At 41.2% G+C, this 23159-nt stretch overlaps 1 protein-coding gene across 26 annotated transcripts in view; it reads right to left on the bottom strand.

Annotated features, from left to right (window-relative positions):
* MAGI1 (membrane associated guanylate kinase, WW and PDZ domain containing 1) overlaps nt 1-23159 on the bottom strand; it is a 526393-nt gene that overhangs the window by 32964 nt on the left and 470270 nt on the right. For 12 of the 26 annotated variants that reach the window (XM_030205202.1, XM_030205208.1, XM_030205204.1 and 9 more), the window contains 5 exons: nt 19785-19847; nt 13856-14072; nt 6263-6354; nt 4526-4718; nt 996-1295 (listed from right to left, as the gene is read on the bottom strand). In XM_030205202.1, coding sequence (XP_030061062.1) covers nt 996-1295; nt 4526-4718; nt 6263-6354; nt 13856-14072; nt 19785-19847 — 865 coding nt within the window. The remainder of the gene's footprint in view (nt 1-995; nt 1296-4525; nt 4719-6262; nt 6355-13855; nt 14073-19784; nt 19848-23159) is intronic. The other 14 variants (XM_030205213.1, XM_030205216.1, XM_030205217.1 and 11 more) reach the window with 3 other exon arrangements.

Raw genomic sequence — 23159 nt, 5'->3', positions numbered from 1 at the left:
GTAACTATATTAATGCAGTGAGCCCAAACTGTAGTTTAGCTTCTCCTTCATTGGCACACAGCTATGGAATGCATTGCCCAAATTCTTAAAATCAACTCAGAACCATCTAAAATTTCAGGAAATTATTGAAGACATCCTTATTCCAGAAGGCGTATCCTCCAGACTCAACTTAAGTTACTGCTTTTTTGTCACAGTAAAATTTTTGGACCTTATTGATCTTTTATTATCTTTGTTGTTTTATACGATACCTATACGATCACTACCTTACTTTACATTGTTTAACTGTATTTTACTGAACTGTAGTCTGCCCTTCGGTATTGTGTAAGCCACATTGAGCCTGCGACTAGTGGGAAAATGCGGGGTATAAATGTGTTAAATAAATAAATATAAAATTAAGGTCCTGTTTACAAAGACGCGCTAGTGTTTTTTTAGCACGCGCTAACCGTGTAGATGCCCATAATATTCCCATGGGCATCTACACAGTTAGCATGTGCTAATTCTTACCACGCGCTAAAAACCCTAGCGCGCCTGTTTTAACTGTTATTTTCTGACACCTCCTCCTCCTGATATATTTTTTTTTTTTTTGTCTGTGCTCCTCTTCATTTCTCATTTTATCACTGACAGGAAACCTAGTGGGGATGGAGAGTTACTTCATACACTACTGCAAAATTTCACTGAGAGAGAACCCAGTAATTGCTAAGCATAGCTGCTGTTCAGCATAAATGTTATCCCACCTATTTGTTTAGTACAGAACAAAGCTTTTGAAGTAAACACTTATTAAGTGGTGTACATTCATCCTACAATTAGAATGTTAATTAGCTAAAATTGCTAAATGACTCATTTAGAAACATTAGTCATTTGATTTTGGTACTTCTAAACTAAAAGCAAAGTCTTCAACGAAACAGCACCATGTAAATTTTCATTATGCTAAAATACTGCATTAAAAAAAAATGATGTGATAAGATCACGGACCAAACTTCATTACAAATACTTACCAAAAGTTGTTCCCGCCTCTGGTCTGCTCACTGAAGACACAATGACAAATCCAAAACCTTCGTTTTCACCACGGCGAATTTCGACATCGTACGGCTGCACTCCAGTGCTGACGACTCCGCTGCCGCCGCCTCCACCACCACTGCCAATTCCACTGGTGCTGCCGCTGCCTGAGCTGACTGTGCTCAAGGAGTTTTGGCTGCCCTGGGGAGTAGGTTTTTCCTCGGTCAGAGAAGCAGGCTGATTGCTGCTGTGATGAGAAGAAGCGGGGGATGCTGGGACCTCATTTTCTGATTTTGGAACTGAAATATTAAAAAAAAAAAATACCAAACACACCTTTTACCCAGAAATCTTGACTGACGCTGCTACTATGTAAAATACATACTGAAAATCTGAAAAAATATGGAAAAAAATAGTAATAAAGCCTAGAGATGAGACAATTAGTGATAGAAAAGAAAACAGAGAAAAGAAAATAAGGTATTTATTTTCTTTTCTATGTTTTATTTTATTTCTATTGATTAAGTTTATTATAAAATTTGATATACTGCCTTAGAGGAAGCCTATCAAGGTGATTTACAATCAAAGGATAAAATCAAGAATATCCATGAAAAGATCTACAATAATGGACAGGAAAGAGGAAAACCAAAACTAAAAGTACAAACAGGAGAAGAAAGGGAACAAAGAGGGAAGGGATAGGGGAGGGGAAACAAAAGCAGTTCTCTCTGCTCCAGATGAGGAACAAAAAGCAGCTTCAAGGGCCATAAGCTTGAAGAAACAGATACGTTTTCAATTTAGATTTGAACCCTGTCACAGTGAACTCTCAAGGCTGAGGTCAGGTGGAAGCAAATTCCAAAGAGTTGGAGCCGTGGCAAATCGTAGTAAGGCGAAAATGACGACAGGAAGGAATCTGAAGATTCTGTGTAGAGGACAGAGGCCTCAAGAGGTCCACCCCTACTTCTTGGTTTTCTGTTTATGTTAAACTGTACCTGCTCTACATCACCTTGGATCATGGGCACAGCCAGATGTGATATTTTGGGTGGGTCTGAGTCCAAATTGGGTGGGAACACTAATTTTCCCATGTTCCTCAACTCAATGAGTACCCGAGCTGGTGGGGATCCCCAAGCCTTGCCAGCTAAAGACAGCTTCTTCTGGCAGTTGGAGCAATCCTGTACTCTGCAACACACAGCCAGAACACTCCCATACTACTCTCTGTGTGTCCCCGCTGCCACCCCCACGCGTATGTGCAAACTGAGCATGTGCAGAAGGGGGGGGGGGGCCTGGCACAGCAGTGGCACATTGAGTACAGGATTGTTCCAGCTGCCAGAAGAGGCCCTTTCTACCTGCTAGGGCTTGGGGATCCACGCCAGACTTAAAAAGGGTGCCATAATTTTGGGTGGACCCAGGCCTACCTGTGGCTATGCCACTGCCTTGGGTGAATCTCTTCATAAAGGCATTTAATAAATCCCAATAAATAAATATGTTATATTATCCATTATTAGGACTGGTTATACCAATGGTAAACAATTTCTATTAAAGTATCTGAATGGAACACTGTAATGCATCTACTCACAATTCAGGCCTATGAGGACTCCCACCCTACCACTATTCCCATGTTAGATTTCATGGCAATATTAATAACATGGGGTACTGTAATGACAAAATTACTTGGCACAACTGCAGTAAACTGAAAGCCAAATATTCTGAGGTTATTGAGATCTAATTACTAGGCTGTGAAAGCAAACCAAAGCAAATGCAAAGGAAGTTTTCTGGAAACCCATTAAGATGTGGTTAAAATGTCAATGGAGGAATATGAAGACATTGACTCTTCTACTACAAAGCAAGCCAAGATAACTTTGTTAAGATTGAAAAATCATTTTAGTGTCACTCTTGGGAGATTTCCATAGATATATCATTATGAGTGTCAAATAATTTGAAAAGTGTAATATCAATACAGTTATTTTCTATATCTTCAATAGCGAAGTTCATGCAAGGTATTAATTTATCTTTAAACAAAAATGCTAGAAAAATACAACTACTTGGTTTCATCCAGAGAAAGTTCACGGGCTACTTTTTCACTTGACGTGCCCAGTCTTCTCTAAGCCAGAGGCTTCAGACTGAGAAACACACGTGTGCTCTCTCATCCTCACATACACATATATTCTCTCGCTCTCTGTGAGAAACAAACTTTCCTCTCTAAGTCACTTTCAAATTCTTTCACTCTCTCTCTGTTTTTGAAACACACAAATTCTCTTTCAGACACATTTACATTCTTCTCTCTTTCTCTGTGAAACACAAACACATATTCTTTCTCTGAGAGAAACACATACACACTCCCCCCCCCCCCCCCCGACATTCCAATGAACCTCAAGGACAGTCACTTAAGGTAATGGGTTTGAGCTTCCTGGTACATGAATCTTTCAGCCCTGGAGCTGCAGGATGATAACAGCAGCCAAACCAGGCTGTGCAAGATTGGGGGGGGGGGGGGGGGGAGGAATAGATGGGATTGGGTGGGGAGTCATAAGGTAGAATTAAAAAGCTGTGGGTGACGTGCGGTAGCAAGAGAAGGTGGATTGGTGGGGGCATGGAAGTTGGAATGAGGAGGGGAGAGGCTAGCGGGAGAGAGTTGAAAAGAATTTTTGGTGGGATAGTGGGTAGTCTGTATGAGGAAGGTTTGGGGCGGGAGTGGAGTCGTTTGTTTGCAGCCTCCCGTCTCCTCCCACCCTGTAGAGTTTGGTCATGGTTCTTTACTTGGGGTTGAAAGGTGTGGATGGGTTAATGGGGTCGGCATGGTCACGGCTTTCATTTGTGGCAGAAGAATTGGGGTCATTCTTTATAATGGGGGTTGGTTAAGAACAGGGGAATTTGCACGTTCAGCATGATAATGTCCCGCTCATGTGCGACACCGCCGCAAGTGTTTTGAAGGTCCCGCGTCACTGCAGACTTGTCGAGTGGTGAAAGTTCTGTGCAATGTTTATGAAGCTAGTTCGACACCGCCTAGCTGCTTTTATTTATTTATGACATTTATACCCCACATTATCCCAAACAAGCTCGGGTTCAATGCTTTAGAATTGATTACTGTTCTGGTAATTTAGTATATTTTCATGAGTTGATGTTTTCAATGGACATTGTAAATAAAGCTGCATCCCAGTTATTTGCCGCTCAGTTGGTGTGTGTCGTTAATTTGTTATGAAAGGGTAACGGGGAGCACGGTGAGTGTTATGCACTGGTGTTTGCTGTCACAACACTAGCTTAAGAATTTGAGCAACGTATAACTCAAACTCATTGACAGCCATGCAGTTCAGGTAAAAGACACAACAACTGTTAAGGAAGCAACCTTGGTGGCAAACACCTGGAGAAGGTGAGATTAGAGTGCTTATTGGAAAAGAGGGTCAGAGCGCCTTACTTAGGGCCAATGAGGCTGCCATGAGCTCGCAGGCCTTACAGTAAAGAACTCTGCCATAAATGAGTCAAGTATTAAGCATACATTTCTGGTGAACTTTGGCTATATTTAACTGATGTTATGAACACATACCTGTGTATACCACTTTGCGCCTTACAGTAAGGTTAACATGTCCTTGCTTAGCAGCTTGTTGCATAAGTTGCACTACAAGTTGGTGAGATTTTCCAACCACCGCTGTGCCATCTACACAAATGAGTTCATCACCAGATCTCAAGCGGCCATCAGCGTCAGCAGAACCCACTGGCACAATATGGCCAATGTAAATCTGTTGATAAAAGGATTATCGTATCAAAAACGTGTTTAAATAAATTACTCTCTTTGAAGTAACCATATAGATAAAATAAACTTCGGTGCACATCGGTGTAATGAAAAAAAAAGCATCACAAGATTTTTATACACCAGCACTGGTGAAATGTATGCTTTAGTAATGAGAAAACTGTTTTACAAATATAAAATGCTGGAAATCAAAGGTATGAATATTACATGATTTCTTTTTCAGTGTATTGGTCTTTGACTCAGCTAAGGTTGGAACATTAACTTCCATTTCTTTAAAGGGCAACTTTCATGCTTCCCAAAACAGTGGTACCCTGGATGACAACTTTTTTTTTTCACTTCTTTCGTATTTGATTGAGACACAATTCCATGCTTTGAACGACATTGTTCAAGAAAACACATAAAAAAAAAAATCACTATAGATAAGGCTTAACAGGAAATTTGATTGTGAAACAGGACGTTTATTTTTTGTGTTATTAAATTTCAGGCTGAGAAGCACTAAAGCAACAGTTCAATCCATATGTATGAAAAGCACATTTGGCTTTAAGTCGCACTATTTGCCCCTTAACGCACTTAAAGGGCCCTAATGCGGCTTGGTTTAATTTACTGTGCTGATATTTAAGTCACCACGGGTTACACTATAATGAGATGCAAAATACACAAATACATGTTTTGCATCTCATTACTATGCAAACACCCTAACGCAGCTTGCAGTTATATATTGGGAGTTGTGTTCATGCCAAAAAATCTGGTAAAATAATCCTAGCTTTTTGCTGAGGTTATTTCACTGCTCAAGAGAATTGGGTCACAAAGCCATAGCCCAATGCTCCCGTCCTGCAGGGTACCCAACTCAAGCCCAGCCCATCCCCCCACAAGATGCAAACCTGCAGGTCCAAGGGTCCAATCGCTCCTGTCCACTCCAGTGCTGGAAACAAAATGGCATGACTACCTCTAGGGGGTCATATTTCTGTATAAACATGATCCCTTGCGGTAATCGCATGAGACTACTGTTAGGGGTGTCGTTTTGTGACTGGTGCCGGACTGGGCAGGAACAACTGGGCATAGCTCCTGCCTGAGGACCCTTCCTGGACCACCAATGGTTAAAAGGTAGCCCTTTGAGGGGGTCGAGGGCTATCTAGGAAGTGGGATGTAGGAGAGGGGGTGAAGGGTGGGGGTGGTAAGTGGAGGGTCAGGGTGGTCAGGGAGCTTCAGCTGGGGGAGGGAACTCTAATGCTTTTGAGGGGGGGGGACCCTGCTCTGCCAGCCTGGGAGCACTGGACCACAACTCTGCAGCCCGATACTCCCAGGCTGATGGAATAACACCACTTGCGACTTGGTTCGCAAGCAACATTCTTCTGTTTAAATCAGCAGGACCGAGATACCATAGGTTGCTAAATACAGTGGGAAATCAAGATGCATTAAAAGATCACTTTAGGAAACACACTCCAAATTCAGACACATGTATGGTTTGTTTTCCCCGATTTTATTTTGCGAGTCACTATATAAAATAGTATCCTTTTTATATGAAGCACTTACAGGTTCTCCAGGCTCATTCCCACCCAGAATTCGAAATCCAAACCCAGTTTCTTTTCTCCATAAAAAGATATCCTGTTCTTGATAATCTGGAACTGTAATTAAAAAGGATAATTACACCAAAAAAAAGTTACAATGAGATGCACAAGGCCATATCAGATTTGTATTAGAATATATAATTATATATGGAAATCTAAATGCCCCAACAATTTTTTTAAATTGCTGAATATAACACTTTACCTTTAAGAAGCAGTATGAATTATAATCCGAGAAAGCCTAAACTGCATATTAAAATTTACACTTTTACATTGTCATTAATAACGTTTTAATACAATCATTTCACTTGCTTTTTCCACATATTCATTTGCTTTTTTATGTTTTATAATGAGCTCTAAACTAAAACCAATAAGTAAATGTCTCTTCTTAGAGCATCTGTAAATATGCAGTTGGTTCTACAACGTGCATACATTTAGCTGGGTTAAAAAAACAAAAGTGTACCTATGTAAAGGAGAGGGGAAAAAAACCTTTTACCTTCTTCTTTTCTCCAACAGCCAAAATACATAGCAGGTGAAAAAAATATACAGATGCTTCAACTCCATGTATTACTCTTTTCAAAAATAGTTAGCGGAAAATACCTGGGTAATTTTTCTTTGAAAATTACCTATATAGGGGTAATCATGGGGATAATGTGTACTGAATGCACAGCACCCATACTCCATGGGATACCTGAATATTGCCCCCCCCCCCAATAAGTCCACGTCATCAAGCTTGTCTAATAATTATGTGCACATTATCCCCTGATTCTATAAACGGTGACTAAAGTTGTGCAGACAAATCAGCATCTGTAGCCGATTTGCATTCGCAACTTGTTTAACAAGCCAATCAGTGCCAATAATTAGCTGCTAACAACCAATTATTGGTGCTAATTGGCCTTAATTAGGATTTATGGACTAACTGTATTCTATAACGATCCACATATAAATCTTAATGTGCATTAATATATGGGGGCCCCGCCAGGGGTGTTCCCACGTTTTAAGTGTGTACATACAGAATTCAGCTGAACTGTGCCTAATTTAAGGTGGTAGCATTTACACCTGATTTTTAGTGGGCATAATTGTCGGTGCATAAAGTTAAGCGTGTCTAATGCAAAAGTTATTTAGCCAGTAATGCATAGAGGGCTTTTCTGCGGCTCTAACGTGTGAAGGATAGTAGCCACCGAAAAACTCATGCAAATAAATTACACTGAGCTCATTAATATTCTAATGAGTATTCCGGGCGATGCACAGCTCCAGAGCACCTAGCTTTACTGAGAAAATTTTATGGCTGCTCTGGAGCTGTCGGAGAGTATGGACTATGGAAGCACAGGCAGGCAGCTGCAAAGGCTGTCTGCTTGTGCTCCCAAACCTCTCCCCTTCTGACGAGCCCCCCTGAAACAATTTCCAGTGGTCCAGTAGATCATGAACCCTCTGCCTCCCAAAACAATTCCCTGGTGGTCCAGTACACCCTGCACCCCCTGAAACAATTCCCTGGTGGTCCGATGGACCTGGGCTTAACCCCCTACACCCTCTTTCACCCCAGCAGAGATTTACCCTGTTGACCTAGTTTTTGTTATATGGTGCTTATTACCGCTCAATGCATCCCAGAATGCACCGGGCAGGGGCTGGGCACTGCCATTTTAGCAGCAGTGGGGCCCGATGCAGGAGGTGTTGCTCCTGCCAACATTTTTAAGGTATAGGCAAGGAAGGAGAGGGTGGCAGAGGTGTCCCCTGGACCACCAGGGTAAATATCTGCTGGGGTGCAGGTCCAGTGGACCACTAGGGAATTGTTTTCAGGGGGGGGTGGGAGGCACAGAGATTGCAGGGTCGACTGGATCACCAGGGACTTGTTTCAAGGAAGCTGATATTGGTAAGGGGGATCAGAGGGTGCGGGGTTCGAGAGGCAGACAACCAAGGATTTTTACACAAGCTGTCAAATGCATTTGACAGCTTCGAGTCTTAAACAGCGACCGATGCACAACAGGGGATCTGCGCACCTCATTTGCATGCAATCCTCTTTGTGCATTGATCGCTGTTTGCAACTCCGTTTTACCCAGGAAGCTGTATTTTACGGCTGCCTTTGGGCATTGGACCCTTTATAAGCAAATTTGTTAGGTTATCTAATTTTATAGATATAATAAAACAAGCAAGACCTGGAATATAGCGCCTAATAGGAATGTAGTTGTTAGTGTGCATTAAATACTTAGCGCATGCTACACTGATTTAACACATATTAAGGGATTTATTTTTACTAAGATACTAGTAAAAAAGGCCCATTTCTGAAAGAAATTAAAGGGGCACTAGCAAAGTTTTCCTCGGAGTGTGTGTTTGAGAGAGAGTGTGTGAGAGAGAGCGAGAGAGTGAATGTACGAGTGTGTGTGACAGAGAGAGAGTGAGACTGGGTACGAGTGTGTGTGTATGAGACAGAGTGTGTGCCACCCCCCTCCCTTCGAGTTCCAGGGTTGTCCCCTCCCTCCCTTCGAGTTCCAGGGTCATCCCCTCCCTCCCTCCTCTCTCCCAGTTCCAGGGTCCCCCTTCCCTCCCAGGTCCAGTGTCGTTGTCCCTCCCTTCCTCTCTTCCAGTTCCAGGCCCCCTCCCTATGAAGTTTGAAAGTCATCTTCACTTACCTCGTTGGGGTTACGGCGGCCACCAGCAGCAGCGGTAAAAGGTGTGCAGGCTCGGCCCTTTTCTCTCTCTCAGCTGTGGTTCTGCCTTTTACCGCTGCTGGCGGCCGCCATAACCCTGACTTGGTAAGTGAAGATGGAACGACTGGCACCGATACCTGCGTGGGAAGCGAGAGGGACGTGGGGTTGCGGAGAACGGCATCGATGCAGAGTTCGAAGACAGTGAGACAGAGGCAACCACAGTAACATCTCCTGACGTCAGGCATGCAGACACCACTGTGGGAGAGTGATGTCAGGAGATGGCTATGAACGCAGGTAGCCTCATTGGAACGTTGGAGGAGCAAATTATTAGATTAGATACACTATTGTATAGCTATGGGCTACGTGACACAACGCACAATAATTCATTAGCGACACTAAATCCGCTAGCACACCTTTAAAAAAAGGGGCCCTTTTAGTAAGCTGAGCTATGAAATGGGCTTAGCATGTAGACAAGTGGTTAATGCATTGGACTTTGATCCTGAGGAACTGAGTTCAATTCCCACTGCAGCTTCCTGTGACTCTGGTCAAGTCACTTAACCCTCCATTGCCCCAGATACATATAAGTACCTGTATATACTATGTAAACTGCTTTGAATGTAGTTGGGAAAAACACAGAAAGGTGGCATATCAAGTCCCATTTCTTTTCTCTATTTGAGATTCTACATGGAATGTTGCTAGTGGAGGAGTAGCCTAGTGGTTAGTGCAGTGGACTTTGATCCTGGGGAACTGAGTTCAATTCCCACTGCAGCTCCTTGTGACTCTGGGCAAGTCACTTAACCCTCCATTGCCCCTGGTACAAAATAAGTCCCTGAATATATGTAAACCACTTTGAATGTAGTTGCAAAAACCTCAGAAAGGCGGTATATCAAGTCCCATTTCCCTTTCTCTATTTGAGATTCTAGATGGAAGTTGAGATTCTGTTGCTACTATTTGAGATCCTACATGGAATGTTCCTACTATTGGAGATTCTACATGGAATGTTGCTATTCCATGTAGAAGCCTGCCCTTGCAGATCAGCAACGCAGCCGTGCAGGCTTCTGTTTCTGTGAGTCTGACGTCCTGCAGGATGTCAGACTCACAGAAACAGAAGCCTGCGCGGCTGCGTTGCTGATCTGCAAGGGAAGGCTTCTACATGGAATGCTGCTAGTGGAGGAGTAGCCTAGTGATTAGTGCAGCAGACTTTGATCCTGGGGAACTGAGTTCGATTCCCACTGCAGCTCCTTGTGCCTCTGGGCAAGTCACTTAACCCTCCACTGCCTCAGGTACAAAATAAGTACCTCTATATACTATGTAAACAGCTTTGAGTGTAGCTGCAAAAACCCCTTGTGACACTAGGCAAGTCACCCACTATGGACAGAGAAAGTACATGCATATAATGTATGCAAACCATATGGGTGATATATCAAAATCCATGACCCTTGACCCTTTACCTATGAGGCATATTTTCAAAGCACTTAGCCTTCCAAAGTTCCATAGGTTTCTATGGAACTTTGGAAGGCTAAGTGCTTTGAAAATATGCCTCTTTATTACATAAGTTAATTCAGACATGGATACTGGAGGTATATTGTAATAAAGGATACTCCTACTGGTTTCCAAATGTTTTAATGGCATCATGAGACTGAATGGAGCGTTTAATATGTTTAAATTTGTCAATACAATTGCGTTACTAAATGTTCCCGATTCTTTGTCTTATGTCCTTTGATGCTGGGCCAGGAAAACCAGAACCAAGACACAACTGAAAAAAAGTTGCCCGTTTCTGAATTATCTAGCATGTGTAAAGTATAATTTTTCACCGCCTTCAGACTAGCTCAATGCCAAGCTGGCATGGCCAGATTCCATTAATATTTTTTCAAGACTTAATATGTATCTGCTATTTTCATTTAAATTTTGATTGATACAGATTTGGATACGCTTATATAAATATTATTGCAAAGTTCAAAGCTGCCTTGGACTAAGGGACAAGTGCTAATTTAATGAATGAAAAAATACTCTCCCATGTAAAAATATAGAAACTGACTTGACTATGCCTTTTAAGAGGACAGGTTTCAAAATGCTCATGTATCTGGCAAAGTCTGTTTACCCAACGCCTCATTATGAAAGGCAACAGTATCTATGCAAATCTGTATTTTGTTTTTTCATAGGCACTTTTTCCAAGTAAAGAAAACAAGCATATTAACAAATCCTCATCCCCTCAGGAGTGCTTCTCCTTACTGCAGGTAAAATTAACTTTCAAGCTTCATTTTATTCAATAAATTATATTTGATAGTGGTATATCAAAGTGGTTTACAGTATGAAACAAGACCTATACACAGGTGAGTAAAGACAACACAAGACATACATAGCCAACAGGAGACCTAGGCTCCAGAGTTAAATATAAATCATCATACCAACATTAATTAAAACATTAGAAATTATGGAGCTGATATTCAGAGCATGGGATTTAGACTGGCTAATTCCTGCGGTCAGCACTGAATCCGGATATTCAATGCCGTGCCATTTTCAGAGACCAGCACTGACTATCCGGTTTATTTTGGGCTGTTTAAAGATACCCGGCTAAGTCTATATTCAGACTTTAAACCAGCCAAGGACATCCCATGCTTTCACGCGGCCAAACACAGCCGCTAAACTGGATTTAAAAATCAGCACGTAACTTAATTGACTAACAAGCCAGTGATAATTGCCTGATAACAACCAATTGTCAGCACTAAATGGCAATAATTGCCGAATCTGGGTTTTAAAAAGGTTTGATCAAGTTCCTGGAGGAAAAGTCTATAGTCTGCCATTAAGACAGACATGGGGAAGCTACTGCTTGCCCTGGGATCGCTAGCATGGAATCTTATCAAAAATCCTAAATGTCACTCTTTTATTCACTCAATAGTTGGACGTAGGACTTTGACCAAAACTAAATTTTTATATATAAATATAAAATAACCTCAACAGCCCAGGGAACCTCTCATTAGGACTCCACTGAAATGGCCAACATCATAGGCTCCTACCGCCTTCCGAAAAAACTCACAGAAGTCAAAAAACTCCCAAACAATGCACACTTACGGGAGAAAAAATTCTGTGAACAAAAAACGGAAGGCGGAGTATCTTACAATATCAAGCAAAGGTCAAAGTCTCCACACCCTTCTACCATGAATATTGATGGATCTGAAAAATTACAGTATCCATTACTGAACTTTCTTGAAAAATAGTGAACTGAAGAATATCAAAGGCATCAACCACAACACAAATACTATAACACTCACTTATCACATGGCAGTGACTAAGAAGCTCAAAAAATCAATAACTTAGCTTGAATTGTTGTATTGTCGCTCCTTTAAAGTCGTGCATAATCCAGATTCACAAATCGTGATAGTGGTCTCTCAAGGGGATGCCTTAATCTTAACAGTCACACTTACTAAAAGTTCTTGAGATCAGTATTGATTTCTCATACTGATCTTTCAAGTGGGTCTGAGCTTACAATCTAGCACATTCGCGTTATCCTTCAAGTTTTCTTCAATCATCCTCATTCACAATGTTATTCAAACTTTCTCGACAGCAAGGGACCCCACTGTTTCGCAACCTTCATCAGGAGAAATCCCAAAAACAAAAAATGTTTTTTCTTTTCTCTTTAATCCATCGCATGGAATCTTGCCACTATTTGGGTTTCTGCTGAATTTCCTTCTTTTCCCTTCCTCCCATGTCCGTCCCTCCCCCTCACCAATCTTTTTTCTAGTTCCCCTCCTTCCTTGCACCACACTCCATCCACTTGTTTTTTTTTTTTTACAGCCCACTCCCTCCACCCACCCACCCATCCATACTCAATCCATTTTTTTACAGCCCCCTCCCTCCCTCCACCCACTCACCTGACTCTATCCAAACATTAACCTCCCCTCCCACCCTGAGTCAGGATACCCTTCCCTAAGGTACTTTTATGTGCCTTGGTGGTCTAGTGGTGGCCTCTTCAGGTCAGGAAAGAATCCCACTCTTTCTTGTCCATGCTGCCACCACTTCAAAATAGTTGCCAAGACTTCAAGTGGTGGCCTTGCAAGTCTTCTGCGGAAGTCTCGCGAGGCTGCTGCTTGAAGTCTCGGCAGCCATTCTGAACCAGCGACAGCAGACAGGAAAGAGTTTGGTTCTTTCATGCCTAGAAAAGGCCACCACTAGACCACCAGGGTGCGTTGAGGTACATTTCGGAGGGGGCATCCTGAGGCCCGTCCACCAGCTAACCAGCCAGCCAGCCAATCTACCTGTCCAGAAACCCGGAAAAATGGGCAGGCTGGAAAAAAAAACGCCTGGACTCCCAACAGTCCCTTGAAAAGGGGGACATGTCCGGCAAAATCCAGAAGTATAGTAACCCTAGTTTTACTGGCATCTTTCAAAGCCCCCAGGGGGAAAGGGAGAGTAAGAGTATAGGCAAACAGCACCCTAAAGTATCCAGGCTCTGCCTGCCCACTGGTGAAGTCCAAGGCTACGTGAACTTTCAGCAATCTTTCTTTACCTGCTGCACTAGTCACCATATCTGCTGGAGATAGAGGAAATCCGGAAATACTGACAGGCTTTTTGTTGCACCAGCATATATAGTGGGTTTCCCCCTGTTGGAGGGAGGATATATTCGCACTAATGTGGACTAGGACTGGCATGGATGAAGGAATATGTTAATACAGAAAAGAAATCTTTTGGATCGTCAGTGAGGCTAGCACCAAATTGATTTCTATGTCAAGTATATCTAATACACTTATCTTTGCAGCTTTCTTTCAGTACCTAATTTATATCTGTCCGTTTAAAAAAAATAGGTCAATTGTATCTTTTGTACCCCAAATGAAGATGCTAGTAAAAATATGAAGAGTTATATTATAACGCTTATTATAGTGAATATTATAATAACCAAGGTCTAGACAAATACTTACGTCGACTTTCATACATACTTCTAGACTGAGCCCAGATTTTGAATGGATCTGGTTTTTTCTGCTCAGTGCAATCCCCTTGGTCTACTACTGGGGTTTCGTTGGCTGGATAGTCGGGAAGCACCTGAGTGCTATGGATGGGGGAAGCAGTATGTGTGCTACGGTTACTAGAAACACTATGCTGGGAACTGTTTTGGCTGTCTTTCCTTTCAAGCGGCTGCTGCAAAAAACAAAAACAAAAACAAAAAAATTAAAAGGAAGCAAACATAAGTTTATTATCAATGTCTAAGTGGGTATATTCCCTGAATCTCATTGTTCAGGTTTTCTGCATACATGCACCAGGAATTACAGGGCTCTTTTACTAACATGAGTAGGGGCCTACTCACATACAACATGCATCAAATTAGAACTAGCTCCAGGATACCGCATGCCCCGGGCAGTAATTCAAATTTTTTACGTGTGCGCAATACGTGCGGCAGAAAATATTATCTTCCACCACATGGCGCTAACTGGGTGTAACTGGCAGTGATGATTACTGCCCGGTTAACGCGTTGGACCTTACCACTAAGTCAATGGGTGGCGGTAAGGTCTCAGGCCCAAAATGGACCCGCCAATTTTTATTTTGCCGCGTGTCCATTTTTTGGGGAAAAAAAGACTTTTTATTTTGCAGGCGTGCTGAAAAATGGACCTGCGCGCATCTGATACAGTTGCCTACAACAGCGCAGGCCATTTTTTGGTGCGCCTTAGTAAACGGGCCGCTAAGTATCTAAAGAAATATTTAACTTTCCGTTTACTTCACACAAGTTCAAAGAATCACAAATAAATGTTTATATATATAAAAAAAAAAGAAGCATATTGTCATTGGATTTACTGCATGGAAGAAATCAACCTTTCCTCATTAGGCAGGCCCATAGGAAACAGCAGGAGAGAGGCACAGATTTATTTATTTCCACAGACTTGATTACACACTATACCCACAAGGCCTAAAAAAAGAGTTACAATGTACAATTCACATTGGGAGACATTCCCACGTCTCTGTGGAAACTGGGCTCACGTCAACACCTGCAATATTTTAATGCTCTTTCAGTACACACTAGTTTGCTAATTAAAACATAAAGTATGTTCTTTAAGACAATGGATATAAAAATATATCATACACATCATAAAATGACTTGGAAAATAAAGGAATAGAGAGTATAAATATATTCCAGATCTTATTTTTTCCTGGCCTTTATTCCCTGATTTCTCAGAAACTTCTATGTCTCTGTGTTTATTTTTCAAGTAATTGAAAAGGCGGGGGGGGGGGGGGGGGGGGGTTGAAGGTACAAAAATAAATCAATTTTCATGCCAGAAACATGATTGTTGATATCTTTTCCAGTGGAAAGAAACATATATATGTTTGTATCTCTCAGGAGTCATTAACATAGACAAAGCACAAAGACTGAGTGGAGGATACAAATCAGTCCAGGCGAGAGGGTGACAGACGTACTAGGTGAAGCGTTTTTTTTCCCCAGTGTTTATCCAATAAACACCTAATGGAATTTTTAAAAAATTATTATTATCTGGGGTGGTTTTTTTTTTTTTAGGTATTGGCTAAAACCATTCAATCAGAAAACCCAACCATGTTTAAATTAATGCCTCAATGGTTCTACAAGCCTCATTGAATTTTTTTTTTAGAATGAATATTCGCGGTGTTTTCCTTCGTCCTTCCTATAACTTCCTCTAAGTTGAAACTTTTTGACTTGGGGTTGATATTGAGTATCAGTTAACTGGATAGGAGAAGCTCCTACACAGTTAACTATCGCTGACAGGGATCACACAGGATATTCAGTGGCACAAAATCATACCATGACACTCTCTGGCTAGGGCTCGGGCAGCCCAAAGGCAAAGTCAGAGCAAAGCCAGGAGCTACCTGGGTACTGCTGATGGCAACTGGTTAGGGGGATGGCATTGAATGCCTGGGGATAATTGAGCCAGCTGCAGCCAGCATTTAAAGTAGGCATGTAGCCAGACCTCAATTTTAGGGGGGGGCCTGAGCTCAAACTGGGGGGAGCACTTTTTGCCCTGTCTCTCCGCCACGTACCCTGGCTGGCAAGGGTCCCAAACTCCACCAGCAGAAACCTTCCTCCAGCGCTGTTCACTGCCACACGCCACCTGCTCTACTTCCTGCCTTGGCGTGCATGTTCGGTTTTAATGAAATTAATCTTGTGACGCCTCACTCAATTTCACTAAAGCCGAGCATGCGTGCGAGGGTGGGGGAGCAGGGCAGGCAGTGCAGTGGCAGTGTTGGAGTAAGGCTTCTGCTGGAGGGGCTTGGGGACCCCCACCAGCCAAACCAGCAATTCAGGGGCCCAAATCCAATTTGGGGGGGACAGGCCCCCAAGGCCCCCCATGGCTACTCCACTGGTTTAAAGAAATGCTGATCACCACTGGCTGAGTACTGCCCTATTTAATTTCAGTGTGGAAAACAAACTAGCAGATCAATATAATATCCAAAAAACTTTATTGAAGATACCGTATGTAAGACAAATGCCCGACACAGGCCGTGTTTCGCCCAACAATAAGGTTGCGTCAGGAGCTAGTCTATATCTTCACTGAATAGGAGCGGTAATAAATAATGTATCAGGACAAGGATAAAAGGAATTTCTTTTATAAAAAACCAGCATAGACACCACAAACCAGCGTATTCTATACGACGCCCAGCAATTGATGAATGGTCTACTGTCAAAAGGCAGATCACTTGCCTTGTTGTTTTCTGGGACTCTATTTAATTTCAGTTCCGCTCTGCTCTCTCATTCTCCAACTCGTCAATGTATTTCCTGTCTGCGCCTCTTATTTGGGGGGAAATGGTTCTTACTGCCATTCCTGGCATATCTCCAAACAAATGCAGTCCAGCTTTGTGTCTGTAACATGCAGCTTAAGGGGTCCTTTAAGAAAGGTGCGCTAAAAAAATGGCCTGAGCTACTTTTAGTGGGTGATTTTCCCATGCGCTCAGGACACCTTTTAGTGCATCTGCAAAAAAGCCTAATTTCTATTTTCAGCAGTAATGGTCAGGCGCTAAGTCTGAAATTAGAACCTGGCCGTTTACCATGTGAGCCCTTACTGCCTCCTATTTACTTTGTGGTAAGGGCTCATTTGCTAACTCTGCAGTATTTGGGCAGTGTGGGGCAATGTGGTCATTTTCTACCATGGGAAGCTGTGCACACCAACTTCAGAACTACCGCCGGGCTCCTGCGGCCCTACCGCGCCTTTGTAAAAAGGGTCCCTTAGTCTTAATTTTTTTTTAATTTCCCTATTTTCATGCTTTCATGACCAGCCCACAGTGAGAGGACCATGATAGCAGTAGAGAGAAAAGTTTGCCTGTGCAGATATCTTTCAAAACATACATTCACATTTCTCAGGCATGCAGTAAAAATGATGCATCAAGAGAAACATATCGGGACAGAAGTGTAGAATAAAATAGTCATTTTTAAATTCTGCTTTGAAACTGGTCAGGAACATTAAAAAAAAAAAAAGGAAGATACTGATGATTGACCTCAAGAGAAAAATATTAATAAAAATAACTGTAATACCAAAAGGAGAAATGGAAAAAAAAAGACAGCTAAAAAAACCATGCCTTTATTGCCAATATTATTGAAGACCTTCAGTGAGAGTTTTCCTTGTATCTCCTATTTTTATGATTGTGCTACTACCTTCATACCCACTTCTCAAAGTGCATTATGGTAAGTACTGGAATGTTCACTTCCAGACATAAAAAAATTAAATCATATAAAAAATGTTACAATATATTTGCAAGAAAGGAAAAAAAAAAGGAGAGGGAAGAGAATACATGGGGGGGGGGGGGGGGGGGGGTGAAGGGGGAAATCAATGATAAAAAGATCTCAAATATCCTTTGTGTCTCCAGGTCTTTAATATGCTTTAGTTCTTTCTGGAAATGTATTCACCCCACCCCGGGGTCTTTCTTTATATCTAGAGCATTATTTTCTGCCAAGTTGGCAGTAATCTAAACGTTTTTAAATGAGACTCCAGAAATTATGAAGCAAAACATCCTGAGAAGACATTATAATAATTATCCCATTGTACAACATTGACAATGTACATAGAACAGCAAGAGACAATACATGATGGCACAGGATGGGATTAAGCCGTCGTTTTTTTCTGAGTTACAAATGCATTACATCACGTACAGAAGCTACAAGCAAATTCTACTGAGTCACACCTAATGAATGGTAATCATGTTTTTAATCCAGTCCCTTTCAAATTATTTTAATAATTTCCCATCAACCCTCTTCTTTGAAAATGATGGATTTGGTGAGGAAACTACAATAAGATGACCATGAGCACCTTGAACTACATTAAGCCTTACATCCTGGTATTATACTAAAAAGTTGAAAGAAAAACAACAAGGAGGTATCTAGCATAAGGTCTATTTGCAGGTGCCAATTTTAGGCCAATTTTATAAAGATATATAGACACCTACTTTGTCTTTAGAAATTCTAGTACAAGTGGAGGAAATCGCATCCATCTTCTAGGTGCAGACACTTACCCCTAACTTGGAGTAGGTATAAATGTCCACACCCATAATTTTTAAATACCAGTGTAGATTAGTTTATTTTATAATTTACACCCATACATATGTGATCTGCTCAGACTCCATCCCTTTACACACCTACCAGTAATGTATGTGCCATCATTTCAAAGCATGTATTTTATGCCGATCTGCATTTTACAAAAGGTGATTTACATTGCCTATAAGGCTAACAGTTGAGGCATATTTTCAAAGCACTTAGCCTTCCAAAGTTAAATAGATTGCTAGAATTCAGTATGAGAAAGAAATAATAGACCTTGCTCAGAATAACTGTCAGTTTCATCTCTATCCAATTACTGTGTTGATTTGATATTTAGTTTGGTGGACTAACACAATATTATCTCTAATTCTATCTACAATTTAAACTGTTGGTATATACCGTCATTATTGCACCAACATAGTACCAAGACTCTTATGAAGTGCCTTCTGTGCCAACCTCAGCAACCCTAGCGCTTTCATAATTTCAGTCTCACCTAGTTTCATCAAGGGAGCCTCCATTTTGTTTTGAGTTTTGTGTGTGTTTCCATTTCCAGACTCTGGTACTACACAATGCTTCAAAGGTCAACGTAACCATAAGAGTTACTTAGGGTTGACAGCGTCTATAGATGGTACGATGCATTCGAAGCAAAACAACAGAGCCTGATGACCACACAAATCCAAACCACAATCTGCATGTATATTTACCTATTGGGGAGGGCAGGCAGTTTTCAAATAGTCCATTTACCCAGATAAGCAGTTTTTGGAAATTGCTCTCATTGGGGGTAACTTTGTAAAGCATTTTCCACACATAAAGCATAGCTTATGCATGGAAAGTGGTTATTATAAAATTGCATGGGGGTACACCCATGTGAAAAGTGGGAGCACTGAAAGGTAGTGCCTATTTTTAAGCCATCTATGTGTAGGCATTCCTAGGGGTGTGGTCTGGGCAGAATCATGATACACATGCATAGTTTATGAAACATGCCTTTACATTACATACTTTTTAAGTCCCCTGCTATAAAGCTACCCCTCTATCAGGTATATATGCATGAAACAAAGTTTAATATTTAAAAGTATGATGTCTAGCTACATATAATCTCTGGGAGTGAAGGTAATTGAGTAGGCCTCATGAGTGGGGCACAAAAGGGGTTCACAAGTGTCTAATACTTTTGCATGGCCCCAGGTGCTTTGACAAATACTTTTAGGTTGACGGTACTAGGAAAGGGTATAGAAAAAATACATCTGAGCTTTCTCTTCCCAGCAGGGTCTAAAAACAAAATATGGCCCTTAAAAAAAATTGGAAAGTGCGGGTATGGTGCGTACAACACAAAACAAAAACAACAAAGCTATTGAAGGCATACTCACTGTTGGAGTTTCATGTTGCTGTAAACTCCCTTGCACTTTGAATTTCACTGTTTTCAGACAATTCTATCAAAAGATGGAACATGCAAGTACTAAGAAATACTTACATTGTATTTCAAATTCAAAATTACTCAAAAATACATTTTGAACATATTACCATGTGTTTACTTTGACTATAAAGCATTTTGTGACAAATATGAGTAGGTATAAACATAAAAACATTTATACTACACAGTATATATCGTTGACAGTATGGACCCCACTTAGCTTTCATCAAATGCTTTTGAAGCATGATCAAGCTAGCTTAAAAATGTATTCCTGCATAGTAGGGAGTTTTAACACAAATAGCAAGAACCTGACTCATTGTAAAACCTATTGAAATCAGGCTGAACAGTGAAAAAAGCCAGAGAGTTTCAAAGGTAGCACTGGGGAAAAAAATGATCCCAAAATGTTTTTTTTCAGAATCTCGTTTAGAATTCATTAGTATGCATTTGATTCATTACTCTTCTTTAAATTTACTGCAGGCTAAATTGATTTAATGCATGTTGTCAATTGCCATTAAAATGTGCCATGCATTATAAAGTTCTAATGCAGGTTAAAAGCTTTTTATTAAAACAAATGTGAGAAAAGAACCAAAGGTCCAAATATCAGGGCAAAAGCCCGCATAACCTGAAAAATGAACAGAAATGTTTTGCACTGTGCACATCTCTTTCTGGAGCTCTAGTGTCTGACCTTTTCAACACTTCCTTTCAGAAACAGTGGCTTAGCTAGGCGGTTATGGGTTCCTAGCAAAAAATAGACCTCTAAAACCAGTGAAGTAGTAGCCGGGAAATCTCCTTCATGGCTCTAGTGACAGAACTGGGGGTAAGGTATGGGGGTATGTTTAGAAACTGAAGTGACATAAGAACATAAGAATAGCCATACTGGGTCAGACCAATGGTCCATCTAGACCAGTATCCTGTTTTCCAAACAAATGCCAAGCCAGGTCACAAGTACTTGGCAGAAACCAGAAGGGAGTCTGGACCAGGGAATGTGGGTGGGTTTGTAAAGGGAGGATATTGGGAATAGTGATGGTGTATGGGTGAGTAGGTGTCCAGGACAGGAAAATGAGTAGCATGAGTATGTAATGTGTAAGGATATATAAGAGGAGTGTCTGTGGTGGGTGCATAGGGTATTATGTGCAGTGAGAACACTCCCTACCATCTCCATATTATTATCCCTCTCCTTCCCTCTCCTCCAATGGGCAGAAAAAGCTTCTCTTCGGTCGGGCTTTGGGAGGAAGTAAGCAACCAACCAACCAATACACTCAAATTACCTCTAACAGTGTAGTTGTGTCACTTTTCAGTCTCAAAAATCACACATCTTTTACCACCATGGCAGCACTGTTAAAGCTAAGTAAAGTGTATGTCATGCTCATCTCCTTTCAGCGCTACCATTCCTGCTCCCCACAAATCAATAGACATGGAAGTACATCTTGCCCAACAGTAGGGGCCCCATATCATCCCAGAAGGCCACTGCCTTCAGCTATTTGCAGGGCTCACTCAATGGTGGTCAGAGCACAGAATGGGTCGTACAAGCTGACCCCATGACCATTATGACTGATATGACTATTATCCATGACCCACTAAAACCTATATTGAATATAATCAATGACAATTCTGTAACTGTTGCATAAGTCGCTTCAGCAGCTTTTTGTTATATCCTTGAAGGACAAGTGACAATGTCTGCTCAGTTTCTAGATACATGTTGATGCGTTGTGCCATAATGATATTACAAGTATTGAAGGCACTGAAATGCCTTTGAATCTTTATTGCAGGCATCCACAAGCAAAGGCACAATTCAGATATCACTGATCTGAAGGACTCAACACGGTCTGTGTTTCGGCGTGTGCCTTCTTCAGGAGTCCAAACAAAGGTCAATGGAATGATATTGAAGGCTAAACTCATAATGCCAAAATGTTGGCCAAATGTACACCAAAGGTAATTGCTTTTTTTTGGCAATTACCATTGGCATACGTTTGGGCAACATTTTGGCACTATGGGTTTAGACTTTGATATCATTCTATTGACTTTTAGAATATTTGCTTCCTGCTCTTTATTTGGACTCCTGAATAAGGCACTTGCCGAAACACGGACTGTGTTGAGTCCTTTTGTCTTTGCTTGTGGATGCCTACAATAAAGATTTGAACTTTTTTCCTGGTTCATCACCTGGTCATTCCCACCCTTTGGCTTCTCGGTCTTGCTGACTTTGTAGCATTATCTGTCTTTTGTTTCTGTTAGACTAAAATGTCTTTTGCATTCAACAGATGAAGCAGGAAATCACAAACATCCTTCCTGGCAATGTCTGAAAGCATGGGAAACGCTGTGTATTGAATTCTCTAAGAGATACAGTATATGGGATTGGTTCTATACTGTATTTCATTATCTCATCATGAGTCCTGTTTCGTAAGTAGTACAAGTTTTGCTTGTGCATCACCAGTGACCCTTGTTCCTTTGAGTTTAGCAGTTTGAAATAATTGCGTCTCATCTTCTTGGTTGCAGGTGCATTAATGCCTCCTGATTTGGAAACAGAATTCGTAACGTCACGTGCTAATAAATTTGATGCTGATGTTGTTGTGTTTTTTGTTCATGCTCTGATAATTCCCTTGTTAGTGACATTACACTTTCTCTGGCCTGATTGATAGAATCATCATAGTCACGAGTGCAAATAAAGAAAGTCTCAAAGTGGGATCAAGGAACGTTCCAGCAAAATGAAGCATATTTAAACTCCCAATACTTGCTGCTTAAGGTTGCTTGTTTAGCAGACAAATCTGGGCACTATTTGAAGACTGTGGTTGCCATGATCCATGAAATTTGAAAGACACAGGTAAGACATTCTGCAGACTACGAATGGTGGCATATTCCAGTACATCACAGGGAGCTGGAAACACACCTAACAATATAACTTCAGGTAGCATATCAAATTCGATTAGAGCTACTGCATGTTCTTTTTTCTGTCTCTTCAAGCACAAAGAAGAGTTTCACAGCTCTGGTAAACAGAAGCAAACATTCCACTTATGCTACGCCATGGCCTTGTTTCACCACTGTGTTTCAGTGATATAGACAAAAGTGATTGTATTCCAGATGCTTGGTTCATGAATTTGACCGAAACTTGATCAATAATATATCCATTGTATGTGCCATCACTTATCATCACAATCAAGCCAACCAAAGAGATTAGTTTACTAGTCAAATGTAGGCCTACTGCCTAGGCTATTGGTCAAAATATTGCAGACATCTACAAACTTTATAGAATGAAAAATTACAGGTTGAAAACCAAGAACACATCTCCTAGCTTAATTCAGAGCTGGTGGATATAAATGTATCCTTAAGCTATATC

The sequence above is a fragment of the Microcaecilia unicolor genome, chromosome 6 (genome assembly GCF_901765095.1).
Source record: "Microcaecilia unicolor chromosome 6, aMicUni1.1, whole genome shotgun sequence".
In the NCBI taxonomy this organism is placed as follows: domain Eukaryota; kingdom Metazoa; phylum Chordata; class Amphibia; order Gymnophiona; family Siphonopidae; genus Microcaecilia; species Microcaecilia unicolor.
Note: the sequence above shows the minus strand (reverse complement) of the source record. Positions and strands in the feature narration are given on the sequence as shown.